The 12723-nt window shown below is 68.5% G+C and overlaps 1 protein-coding gene across 1 annotated transcript in view; it reads right to left on the bottom strand.

Moving 5' to 3' along the window:
* LOC123363332 (potassium voltage-gated channel subfamily H member 2-like) overlaps positions 1-12723 on the bottom strand; it is a 120277-nt gene that overhangs the window by 70237 nt on the left and 37317 nt on the right. Inside the window, exon 4 of the mRNA XM_045004188.1 lies at positions 10752-10966. Within this exon, the coding sequence (XP_044860123.1) occupies positions 10752-10966 (215 nt within the window). The remainder of the gene's footprint in view (positions 1-10751; positions 10967-12723) is intronic.

The raw sequence follows: 12723 nt of genomic DNA, 5'->3' as shown, positions 1-12723 counted from the left end.
GTGCCGGGGGCCGGAGGCTCGGTGCCTCTATGAGCTGTATTAGCTTGCGCGCCGAGGAGAATGTCTCCGGCGTAGATGGCAGCCGGGGCTCGACCACGGTCGGTGCCGGGGAGCGTGGCGGTGCCGGACTCGACGGCCCTTGCGGCGCCGGAGTCAATGGCCCGGTGCACGTCTTGTGCACGGCCACCGCAGGGGCCGCAGGTGGCGCAATCGTCTTCGCTGAGTCCTCAGCGCGGGCCTTAGCAAGTGCCTTCGCCAGTTTGTGGTTTTTTAGAAGGCGAGAGCGAGCGGTGCCGGGTCTTCGGAGCCGCTGGCTGAGGCTGCGGAGCCGCGGTGCCGGAGCGGCTCGGGGCCGCTGGTGCGCTCTGCACCGATGAAGCCCTCGGTGCCGGCGCGGACGGTGCCGGGGGCTGGAGCGATGCCTCCATTAGGAGTTGTTTCAATCTAATGTCCAGCTCTTTACGAGTTCACGGTTTAAAGGCGGAACAGATCGAACACTTATCTGTTCGGTGACCTTCTCCAAGGCAGTGGAGGCAGGCGTCGTGTGGGTCTCCGATTGGCATAGGCCTCTGGCAAAACGCGCAGGGCTTAAAGCCCGGTGCCTTGGGCATGAGCCCGCACCGGGGGAGGAAAGGGAGGGGATACCCCCCTTAACCTTATCCTAAAACCTAACTAATTAACTATCAAAAACTATCTACACTAAGTACTAAACGAACTATATACAAAGAACAGTAGCGAGAGCTAGGGCAGTGGAGGACAGAGAGCACTCCACAGTTCCAACTGGCCGTCACGGGCGGTAAGAAGGAACTGAGGAGCGGACGGGCCGGCTGGGGTATATAACGGGCGCCATAGCGGCGCCACTCCAGGGGGCGCCCAGCCGGCCCGCCGGAGTTGCTAGAGTAAAAATGTTCCGAAGAGCCGTGCACGCGCGGCGCGCACACCTGACTGGAATGCATAGGAGCAATCACTTGAAGAAGAAGCTAGTGTACTCAATCTTTTTTTTGCCTCTGTCTTCACAGACAAGGTCAGCTCCCAGACAGCTGCACTCTGCAGCACGGTATGGGGAGGAGGTGACCAGCTCTCTGTGGAGAAAGAAGTAGTTCGGGGCTATTTAGGAAAGCTGGACGAGCACAAGTCCATGGGGCCAGATGCGCTGCATCCGAGGGTGCTAAAGGAGTTGGCCGATGAGATTGCAGAGCCATTGGCCATTATCTTTGAAAAATCATGGCGATCGGGGGAGGTCCCGGATGACTGGAAAAAAGCTACTGTAGTGCCCATCTTTAAAAAAGGGAAGAAGGAAGATCCAGGGAACTACAGGCCAGTCAGTCTCACCTCAGTCCCTGGAAAAATCATGGAACAGGTCCTCAAGGAATCAATCCTGAACCACTTAAAGGAGGGGAAAGTGATCAGGAACAGTCAGCATGGATTCACCAAGGGCAAGTCATGCCTGACTAACCTAATTGCCTTCTATGATGAGATAACCGGCTCTGTGGATGAGGGGAAAGCAGTGGATGTGCTATTTATGGACTTTAGCAAAGCTTTTGATACAGTCTCCCACTGTATTCTTGCCAGCAAGTTAAAGAAGTCTGGGCTGGATGAATGGACGGTAAGGTGGATAGAAAACTGGCTAGATGGTCGGGCTCAACGGGTAGTGATCAATGGCTCCATGTCTAGTTGGCAGCCGGTATCAAGTGGAGTGCCCCAAGGGTCGGTGCTGGGGCCGGTTTTGTTCAATATCTTCATTAACAATCTGGAGGATGGTGTGGACTGCACCCTTAGCAAGTTTGCAGATGACACTAAACTGGGAGGAGTGGTTGATACGCTGGAGGGTAGGGATAGGATACAGAGGGACCTAAACAAATTAGAGGATTGGGCCAAAAGAAATATGATGAGGTTCAACAAGGACAAGTGCAGAGTCCTGCACTTAGGACGGAAGAATCCCAGGCACTGCTACAGACTAGGGACCGAATGGCTGGGCAGCAGTTCTGCAGAAAAGGACCTAGGGGTTACGGTGGACGAAAAGCTGAATATGAGTCAGCAGGGTGCCCTTGTTGCCAAGAAGGCTAATGGCATTTTGGGTTGTATAAGTAGGGGCATTTCCAGCAGATCGAGGGATGTGATCATTCCCCTCTACTCAGCACTGGTGAGGCCTCAATTTGGAGTACTGTGTCCAGTTTTGGGCCTCACACTACAAGAAGGATGTGGATAAATTGGAGAGAGTCCAGCGGAGGGCAACAAAAATGATTAGGGGGCTGGAGCACATGACTTATGAGGAGAGGCTGAGGGAACTGGGATTGTTTAGTCTGCAGAAGAGAAGAATGAGGGGGGATTTGATAGCTGCTTTCAACTACCTGAAAGGGGGTTCCAAAGAGGATGGATCTAGACTGTTCTCAGTGGTAGAAGATGACAGAACAAGGAGTAATGGTCTCAAGTTGCAGAGGGGGAGGTTTAGGCTGGATATTAGGAAAAACTTTTTCACTAGGAGGGTGGTGAAGCACTGGAATGGGTTACCTAGGGAGGTAGTGGAATCTCCTTCCTTAGAGGTTTTTAAGGTCAGGCTTGACAAAGCCCTGGCTGGGATGATTTAGTTGGGTTTGGTCCTGCTTTGAGCAGGGGGTTGGACTAGATACCTCCTGAGGTCCCTTCCAACCCTGAGATTCTATGATTCTATGATCAGAGACTGGCCCGCTCCCCAAACCAAAAAGCAGGTCCAGGCCTTTATCGGGATGGCGGGGTACTATCGAAGGTTCGTGCCCCACTTTAGCACCATAGCCGCCCCCATCACCGGGCTATGCAAGAAGGGGAAGCCAGACAAGGTGGTCTGGACCGAGCAGTGCCAGGAGGCTCTGCTCAAAGGCCCAGTTCTGGCAAACCCAAACTTTGACAAGCCCTTTATGGTGTTTACCGACGCCTCCGACATGGGCCTGGGGGCGGTGTTAATGCAGGAGGATGAAAAGGGGGAGAGACACCCCATCGTGTACCTGAGCAAGAAGTTGCTACCCCGGGAGCAGAACTACGCGGCCATCGAGAAGGAATGCCTGGCCATGGGGTGGGCCCTGAAGAAACTGGAGCCGTATCTCTTTGGGCGCCACTTCACCGTGTACACCGACCACTCTCCCCTCACCTGGCTGCACCAGATGAAAGGAGCCAACGCCAAGCTCCTGAGGTGGAGCCTGCTCCTGCAGGACTATGACATGGACGTGGTCCACGTGAAGGGAAGCGCCAACCTGATAGCGGATGCGCTGTCCCGGAGAGGAGGCCCTGAACTTCCCCGGGTCACTGGGCAGAGTGACCCCGCTCAGGTCAGTCTCGGAGGGGGGAGAGAGGTGACGGAGCAGGGAGTGGGTTGGCTTGACCTGGGGATGTTGTGTGGGAGTTTTATTGAGACTGTCTGCATTGGTGAGGGGATACCAAGGTGAGGATACCTGAGCATGTAACCTGGGGACTTGATTGAGGGGTCCTGGTTGTACCTACAAGCCCTGCTTGGGACTGTGTCCTGTCGGCTAATAAACCTTCTGCTTTACTGGCTGGCTGAGAGTCCTGGTGAATTGCAGGAATTGGGGGTGCAGGGCCCTGATGTGCACATGCCACACCCAGCACCAGGAGGATGCCGTGACTTCCCGTCACCTCTAACACCGAAACCCTGCTCCCTGGCAGCCCCACCCCTCTGGGGGGTAGTGGGGAGGGGATGTCAGGGGGTGCCAGGCTCTGCAGGGGGAGGGGGCCGGGGCGGGGGCGCTCGGGGGTGAGCCAGGCTGATCAGGGGGGGGGGGCTGGGGAGGGGGCCCTCGGGGGGGGCCCGGGCTCTGCAGGGGGAGGGGAGCAGGGGAGGGGGCGCTCGGGGGTGCCGGGCTCTGCAGGGGGAGGGGGCAGGGGAGGGGGCGCTCGGGGGTGCCGGGCTCTGCAGGGGGAGGGGGCAGGGGAGGGGGCGCTCGGGGGTGCCGGGCTCTGCAGGGGCAGGGGGCAGGGGAGAGGGGCACTCAGGGGGGTGCCGGGCTCTGCAGGGGGAGGGGGCAGGGGAGGGGGCGCTCGGGGGTGCCGGGCTCTGCAGGGGGAGGGGGCAGGGGAGGGGGCGCTCGGGGGGGTGCCGGGCTCTGCAGCGGGAGGGGGCAGGGGAGGGGGCACTCGGGGGTGCCGGGATCTGCAGGGGGAGGGGGCCGGGGAGGGGGCGCTCGGGGGTGCCGGGCTCTGCAGGGGGAGGGGGTAGGGGAGGGGGCGCTCGGGGGTGAGCCGCGCTCAGGCGCGGGGGGGGCCCGGGGAGGGGGGGCTCGGGGGAGCCGGGCTCTGCAGGGGCAGGGGGCAGGGGAGGGGGTGCCGGGCTCTGCAGGGGGAGGGGGCAGGGGAGAGGGGCGCTCGGGGGGGTGTCGGGCACTGAGGGGGGAGGGGCCCGGCGCTCGGGGGTGCCGGGCTCTGCAGGGGGAGGGGGTAGGGGAGGGGGCGCTCGGGGGTGCCGGGCTCTGCAGGGGGAGGGGGCAGGGGAGAGGGGCCCTCAGGGGGGTGCCGGGCTCTGCAGGGGGAGGGGGCAGGCGCTCGGGGGTGCCGGGCTCTGCAGGGGGAGGGGGTAGGGGAGGGGGCGCTCGGGGGTGCCGGGCTCTGCAGGGGGAGGGGGCAGGGCTTGGGGGGCAGTGGGGGGCAGTTGGGGTGCTCTGGGGTAGACAACGCTCCTGTCTGCTATTTGCTGAAGCCCTGCCACTCAATCCAGCCTGCTGGCAATCTAGATCAAGCCATCTGGGGCAGGATGTGGGGGAGGGGAGGTTGTGTTTGTCCCCCCCCCCAGAGAACCCCCGTCGCCATGGCAGCACCATCCCTGGGGCCTCATGCCCCCCCCCCCCGCTGGTCCCCAGGGCCAGGGCTGCCCCAGCCCTCCTGTTCCCAGCCCTTCCCTACCCCTCCTCCCTGCCCAGGCCCCGTGCCCCTACCCCCTCCCTACCCCCCTCCCTACCCCCCCTCCCTGCCCAGGCCCCATGCCCCTGCCCTGTGCCCCAGCTCCTGCCTGCCCCATGCCCCTGCCCCCCCCCGCCAGCCCTGGCCCCGTGCCCCTGCCCTGTGCCCCATGCCCCTGCCTGCCCCTGCCCTGTGCCCCAGCTCCTGCCTGCCCCATCCCCGTGCCCCACTCCTGCCTGCCCTGGCCCCTGCCCGCCTCGCCTACCTCCTGTGCCACCAGGCTGGAGATGCGGACGGCGCGGCGCACCCGGACATGCTTGCGGTCGCCCTCGGGCTGCGAGCCACTGTCCTTCCTGCCCTGGGACATGGCAGGCGCTGGGGCCCTCAGATGTGGGCCGCCCCCCTCGTGAGCTCACCCCCCCCGGTCCCCTCCACGCCCCATCCTGCTGCCAGCACCCAGCTACATGCCGGCTCCTCTCCAGGGCAGCCGGAGCTGCAGGCAGCCCGGCTGGGCTCTCTGCTCACACTGACAGATGGCAGAGCAGCGCTGGCCTGCCCGCCCCGTACCCACCCACGGGGAGGGGCCAGCCCTGCCCCCCGCCCTGCCCCTCCCCTCCCTTCCCTGGGCTCACAGGCTGCTCGCTGCCCCTCCCCGCCAGGCCTGTCACAGCAGCCGAGCCTCCTCCTGCTGATGGGAAACTGAGGCACAGAGAAGGGATGGGCCTCACCCAGGTCACCCAGTGAGGCAAGGGATGAGCTACCAAGAGGACCCAGGAGTCCAGACTCCCAGTCACCTCCTCCTGTGCCATTATTAACCCATCTCCTCCCAGAGCTGAACCCAGGCGTCCTGCCTCCCAGCCCCCACCCCTGCTCCAACCCCCCCACCCTACTCCCCCCCGCCCCAGGGATGGGACCCAGGCGTCCTGCCTCCCAGCCCCCACCCCTGCTCCAACCCCCCCACCCTACTCCCCCCGCCCGAGCTGGGGATGGGACCCGGACTGCCTGCCTCCCAGCCCCCGCTGCTCCATCCCACATGGGGAGGGGGTGGGCGCTCTGGGATGCCCGGGAGCCCCTGCCCCAGCCCTGGCCATTGCTGATGCCGCTGACTCACCCTGCGCCAGCGCCAGGAGCAGGCAGCTTGCGGTGTCCCTGGCAGCCGGCAGCGAGTGCGGGGCAGCCCAGCCAGGGAACACGCCGCGCATCCCTAATGGCCAGAGAGCCCCCAGCCAGGCGCTGCCCCCGCGGCCCCACGGCAGCATCCACACGCTGCCACAGGCCTTCGGCCTCCCCACAGACCACACCCACCCCGCAGGGCCAGCGTTAGGAGGCGGGGCGCTCTCCCCTCGCATTCAGGGCTGGGAAAGCCCTGGGAAAGGTGCCACCCCAGGGGGGCAGATCTCAGCCCTGGGGGGGAGCCCTGTGTGACCACCCCCCGCCCCACTCCAGGGGGGCAGATCTCAGCCCGGGGGGGGGGAGCCCTGTGTGACCAGCCTCCTGCCCCACCCCAGGGGGGCAGATCTCAGCCCTGGGGGGGAGCCCTGTGTGACCACCCCCCGCCCCACTCCAGGGGGGCAGATCTCAGCCCTGGGGGGGGCAGCCCTGTGTGACCAGCCCCCCCACCCCAGGGGGGCAGATCTCAGCCCTGGGGGGGAGAGCTCTGTGTGACCAGCCCTCCCACCCCACCCCAGGGGGTGGCGAATGCTCTGGATCCCCCAGCTCCCACCCATGTGCCTCAGCCCCTTCCCAGCTGTCAGTGGGCTCTGGTGGACACCCCCCGTGGCATGGCGGGAGCCAGGCAGGTGCCACGCAGCTCTCCTGGGTCACTCCGTGCTCTGGCCCACCAGAGGGGCCCTGGCTGGACACGCGTGGATGAGCCCAGCTGTAGGCCCGAGGGGATCCCAGCCCACGCACTGCTATCCCCCCCACCCCGTAGCAGAGCGGGCATCCCGTGTGCCAGGCCTGGCGGCTAGCCCGACCGCGGTGACCTTGAGTGAGTGCGGCAGGCGGACGGGGGCGGACGGAGGCCTGGCTTGTATGGCTGCTGTCCATGCAGCCAATTCACGGCTCTGTCTGGGAGCTCCCGGCCCGCCCGGCCTGGTCCCCGCGCCGGGAGTTAGCGCTGCCATAAAGCCGCTCGTGGCATCCTCTCAGCAACGTCCCCGCCCTGCACACGGCACCGTCTGCTCCGCACGGGCTTCGGCGTGCTCGGCACCTGGCTCCCCCTGCCCGGCACCCTGCACCCTGCCCGGCACCCAGCTCCCCCTGCCCTGCCCTGGCACCCTGCACCCTTCCCGGCATCCGGCTCCCCCTGCCCTGCCCTGGCACCCTGCACCCTTCCCGGCACCCGGCTCCCCCTGCCCTGCCCCGGCTCCCCCTGCCCTGCCCGGCACCCGGCTCCCCCTGCCCTGCCCTGGCACCCTGCACCCTTCCCGGCACCCGGCTCCCCCTGCCCTGCCCGGCACACGGCTCCCCCTGCCCTGCCCGGCACCCGGCTCCCTGCACCCTGCCCAGCACCCAGCTCCCCCTGCCCTGCCCGGCACACGGCTCCCCCTGCCCTGCCCCGGCTCCCTGCACCCTGCCCGGCACCCAGCTCCTGGAACCCAGCTCCCTGCCCAGCACATGGCTCCCAGCACCCAGCTCCCACCCTGCACCCTGCTCGGCACCCGGCACCCAGCTCCCCCTGCCCTGCCCCCATCTCTCTGCACCCTGCCCAGCACCCGGCTCCCCCTGCCCTGCCCTGGCTCCCTGCACTCTGCCCAGCACCCGGCACTCAACTCCCTGCTCAGCATGTGGCTTCCTGCCTGGCACCCAGTTCCCCTGCCCTGCCCCCAGCTCTCTGCACCCTGCCGAGCACCTAGCACCCTGCACCCTGTCCAGCACCCGGCTCCCTCTGCCCTGCCCAGCACCCAGCTCCCTCTGCCTTGCCCAGCATCCAGTTCCCTGCACCCTGCCCAGCACCCGGCTCCCTCTGCCCTGCCTGGCACCCAGCTCCCTCTGCCCTGCCTGGCACCCAGCTCCCTCTGCCCTGCCTGGCACCCAGCTCCCTCTGCCTTGCCCAGCATCCAGTTCCCTGCACCCTGCCCAGCACCCGGCTCCCTCTGCCCTGCCCAGCACCCAGCTCCCTCTGCCCTGCCCGGCCTCCAGCTCCCTGCACCCTGCCCGGCACCCAGCTCCCTCTGCCCTGCCTGGCACACAGCTCCCTGCCCGGCACCCGGCACCTGGCACCCTGCACCCTGTCCAGCACCCAGCTCCCTGCATCCTGCCCAGCACCCGGCTCCCTGAGCTCTGCCCAGCACCCAGATCCCCCTGCCCTGCTCGTCACCCTCTTCCCTGGTGAGCGCCAGCTGGTGGGGGAGGGGATTATGGGGCCGCCAGCAGCGGGGCTGGAATTAATTTCACTGCCAAGGCCCTGGGGCTGCTTCGCTCCTTAGCAGCTGGAGGGGAAGGAGCCCATGCGGAGCAGGGGGAGGGGTTGAGGGGGCTTGGGGGGGCTGCCCGGCCCAGCCCTGTGGAGCTCACTGCCCAAGGGTGCTGCTGGGAATGCTGGGGTCCCTCCTGCCGCTGCGCCCCAGTGCCTGGGGGCTCCCCACCTTCCCCAGAGGCAGCTGGCTCTGGCTGTGCCCAGGAGCAGGGCTAGCTCGGGGGGGGGGTCCCCGTGTGGGCGCATGTGCAGACACGTGTGGCTGCGTGTGCTGGCAGCATGCACACGCGTTCCCAGGAGGACGGCCAGGCGTGTGGGAGCACATGTGCCCGTGTTGCTGTGTCACTCAGCATGTGCACACGCATGTTGGGGCGTGCTGGCCCCTCCATGCCCCTCCCCGGGGGCTCCCCACGCTGCGCTGCCCTCGCTCCCTCCTCGAGAGCCGTGACCAGCCCGATGGGCGACAGGTGCAGTCACGGCTTCTCCTCGACGGCCCCACGCGGCCTCGCTCCACAGGGTCTGTGCCAGGCCCAGTGACCTGCCTGGCAGCGCTGGGGCCCAGTGCCAGGGGCCACCCCTCAGCTCCTCTCCTGCCCAGCCCCACTGCAGCGCTGGGGCCCAGTGCCAGGGGCCACCCCTCAGCTCCTCTCCTGCCCAGCCCCACTGCAGCGCTGGGGCCCAGTGCCAGGGGCCACCCCTCAGCTCCTCTCCTGCCCAGCCCCACTGCAGCGCTGGGGCCCAGTGCCAGGGGCCACCCCTCAGCTCCTCTCCTGCCCAGCCCCACTGCAGCGCTGGGGCCCAGTGCCAGGGGCCACCCCTCAGCTCCTCTCCTGCCCAGCCCCACTGCAGCGCTGGGGCCCAGGGCGGCTGCAGCTCCTGCGGGCGCAGCCCAAAGAGGTGCCGTTGGGACGCAGCTTTTCCTGCGGGAGCCGGGGCGGGGGGCTGCGAAGGCGGCAGCAGCTGGCTCTGGCGGGCAGAGGGCAGGGACGTGAGCCGCAGCGTCAGCCGCCCGGCCTGGCACAGCCCTCGGCACAGGCCCAGGACCTGGGGGCGCTGCTCCCCGCAGAAGGGGAGGCCGGGCAGGGGGGAGGGCACATCACAGGGGGGCCAGGCGGGGGGAGTCACGGGCAGCCCGGGGGCAGGAACCATCAACATTGCTTATTTTTTCAAGATTTAAACTTTAAAAACCAGGCCAACGTTTTCCTCCCACCCCACCCCTGAGGACGAGACGCACACAGAGCCCCCGTCTGCCCAGCGCCCACGGGGAACCGCACTGGGCCCAGCACTGACTGCCAACGGGGAGCCCCCCTGCCGAGCCTGCAGCCCAGCACCCCCACCGAGCCCCCGCCCCGCTCCCCGCAGCCCAGCGCCCCCCGCCGAGCCCCCGCCCCGCTCCCCGCAGCCCAGCGCCCCCCGCCGAGCCCCCGCCCTGCTCCCCGCAGCCCAGCGCCCCCCGCCGAGCCCGCTCCCCGCAGCCCAGCGCCCCCCGCCGAGCCCGCTCCCCGCAGCCCAGCGCCCCCCGCCGAGCCCCCGCCCTGCTCCCCGCCGGCCAGCGCCCCCTGCCGAGCCCCCGCCGTGCTCCCGGCTGCCCCGCGCCCCCGCCGAGCCCCCGCCCTGCTCCCCAGCTCCCCCGCGAGCCCCCGCGCTGCTCCCCAGCTCCCCTGCGGAGCCCCCGCCCTGCTCCCCGGCTCCCCCGCGAGCCCCCGCGCTGCTCCCCAGCTCCCCCGCGAGCCCCCGCGCTGCTCCCCAGCACCCCCGCCGAGCCCCCTCCCCGCTCCCCGCAGCCCAGCGCCCCCTGCCGAGCCCCCGCCCCGCTCCCCGCAGCCCAGCACCCCCCGCCGAGCCCCCGCCCCTCTCCCCAGCGCCCCCAAGCCCCCGCCCCACTCCCCACAGCCCAGCGCCCCCCCCGAGCCTGCACCCAGCGCCCCCCGGCGAGCCCCCGCCCCGCTCCCCGCAGCCCAGCACCCCCTGCCGAGCCCCCGCCCAGCGCCCCCCGGCGAGCCCCCGCCCTGCTCCCCAGCTCCCCCGCGAGCCCCCGCGCTGCTCCCCAGCTCCCCCGCGAGCCCCCGCCCTGCTCCCCGCAGCCCAGCGCCCCCGCCGAGCCCCCGCCCTGCTCCCCAGCGCCCCCGCCGAGCCCCCGCCCTGCTCCCCAGCTCCCCCGCGAGCCCCCGCCCTGCTCCCCAGCTCCCCCGCCGAGCCCCCTCCCCGCTCCCCGCAGCCCAGCGCCCCCTGCCGAGCCCCCGCCCCGCTCCCCGCAGCCCAGCACCCCCTGCCGAGCCCCCGCCCAGCGCCCCCCGGCGAGCCCCTGCTCAGTGAGCATCAGCCTCTCCCGCCGGGTGCCCCAGAACTCTGCCATCACAGCTGCCCCGGCAGGCCCCAGCTGGCTGCCAGGCAAGACCACGAGCCGCTCCCCGTTCCCCGCAGGAAGCCCCCCGACGGGCCTCACCTGGGTGACCTTCTCGGTGACGTTGTGCGTCCGGTCCTTCAGCTTGGTGGGCGCGATGATCTCCCGCTCGCTGGCCGGCGAGGGCAGGAAGGCCTCGGCCTTGAAGTCCACGAAGTTGAGCGTGATCTGCGGGATCCTGCTGATGGCGCGGTAGCGCATCAGGTCCGAGTCCGAGGTGGAGTTCAGCAGGCTGCTGCGCAGGTTGTTCATGGCCCCTGAGGAGAAGAGGGCGCGAGGGTCGGGGGCAGGCGGGCACACAGGGCCCTGCCCCCGGCAGGAGGCAGCAGCTCTGGGAACTGCCCTAGAGACAAGGAGACACGGGCACAGACAGGCTCCAGGCTCGGTGTGGGCGGGACAGACCCCGCGCCGGCTCCCTTGGGCTCGGTGTGGGTGGGACAGACCCCGCGTCAGCTCCCATGAGGCTCGATGTGGGCGGGACAGACCCCGCGCCAGCTCCTCTGGGGCTCGGTGTGGGCGGGACAGACCCCGCGCCAGCTCCTCTGGGGCTCGGTGTGGGCGGGACAGACCCCGCGCCAGCTCCCCCGGGGCTCGGTGTGGGCGGGACAGACCCTGCGCCGGCTCCCCCGGGGCTCGGTGTGGGCGGGACAGACCCCGCGCCGGCTCCCCTGGGGCTCGGTGTGGGCAGGACAGACCCCGCGCCAGCTCCCCTAGGGCTCGGTGTGGGCAGGACAGACCCCGCGCCGGCTCCCCTGGGGCTGGGTGTGGGCGGGACAGACCCCGCGCCGGCTCCCCTGGGGCTGGGTGTGGGCGGGACTCACCCTGTGCCAGCTGTCCTGGGGCTGGGTGTGGGTGGGACTGATCCCGTGTCAGCTCCCCTGCGCATAGATGTGAGCAGAATGGGCACTGTGCGAACTTCCCTGTGTCTGGGTGCAGCACACTGGGGTTGTGTGAGGGCAGGACAGATCCGTGCTGGTGCCCCGGGGCTGGGTGTGGGGGGGACAGATCCGTGCCAGTGCCTCCGGGCTGGGTGGGGGGGTGGACAGACCCAGGGCTGGGGGTGGGTGGGACAGATCCTTGCTGGTGCCCCAGGGATGGGTGTGGGTGGATTGGATGTGACCAAGTGGGGGATTTTCTTGTTCTTTCCGTGTTTTCCAGGGGGTTGCATGCAGAGCGGGTGGGACTCAGTGTCCCCGGGTGTTACTGGTTTAACGAGGGGAGGGGAGAGGGAGTTTGTTGGGACACGGGACCAGAGAGGGAACTCGGGACCCCGTCCGACGGCCTGGAGGATGGAGACCCCAGCGACTGGGGATCTGGTGACCCGGAGACCCGGCTCAGGAGTCGCAGCCGGTTCTGGCCAGTGGGAGGACAATGGGCTGCGGGGAGAGGACCCCGGTGACCTGACCAGCCGGTTCCAGCCCGAGGGAGGAGAAGTGGAGAGGGGAGGAGGCCCAGGCGACCTGTTTACCTGGGACAGAAGACAAAGGACAGAGGTGGGGCTTGGGGGCAGGTGACAGATGCCCAGCTGGAAGCGGGGGAGGGGGGGCTCGGGGCTGGAGAGGGGGAGCAGGCAGAGCCCCCCTGGCTGCAGGGGGACTGGGATGTGCTGGGCTGAGGGAGCCAGGCCTGAGGCCGGAGAGTTTCCTGTGCTGGGTTCAGACGCTCAATAAACCCTCCTGTGTTACGCTGGGGGAGAGTCGCTCCAGGCTAGAGAACAGGGGGCATCCACCCCTTCGGGGGTGAGGAAGCCCAGGGGGCCCGGAGCGAGGGGACTCCCTGAGGGGCCCACGGCAGAGACAGACGTGCTGAGGCTCAGAGAGGTGCGGCTCCAGGAGGTGGAGGGGCCTGACCCCGGCAGAGAGCGGCCCCCCGAGAAGGGCTGTCGCCCTGAAAGGGCCCCCCCACGGAGCGCACGGGGCCACGAGTGGGCACGATCTGTGAGTCCGTGACACTGGCCACGTGCCGGCACCCCAGGGTTGGATGTGGGCAGGTGTGATGCAGTAGGGAGCGGGGT

The sequence above is a fragment of the Mauremys mutica genome, chromosome 2 (assembly GCF_020497125.1).
Source record: "Mauremys mutica isolate MM-2020 ecotype Southern chromosome 2, ASM2049712v1, whole genome shotgun sequence".
Classification (NCBI taxonomy): domain Eukaryota; kingdom Metazoa; phylum Chordata; order Testudines; family Geoemydidae; genus Mauremys; species Mauremys mutica.
Note: the sequence above shows the minus strand (reverse complement) of the source record. Positions and strands in the feature narration are given on the sequence as shown.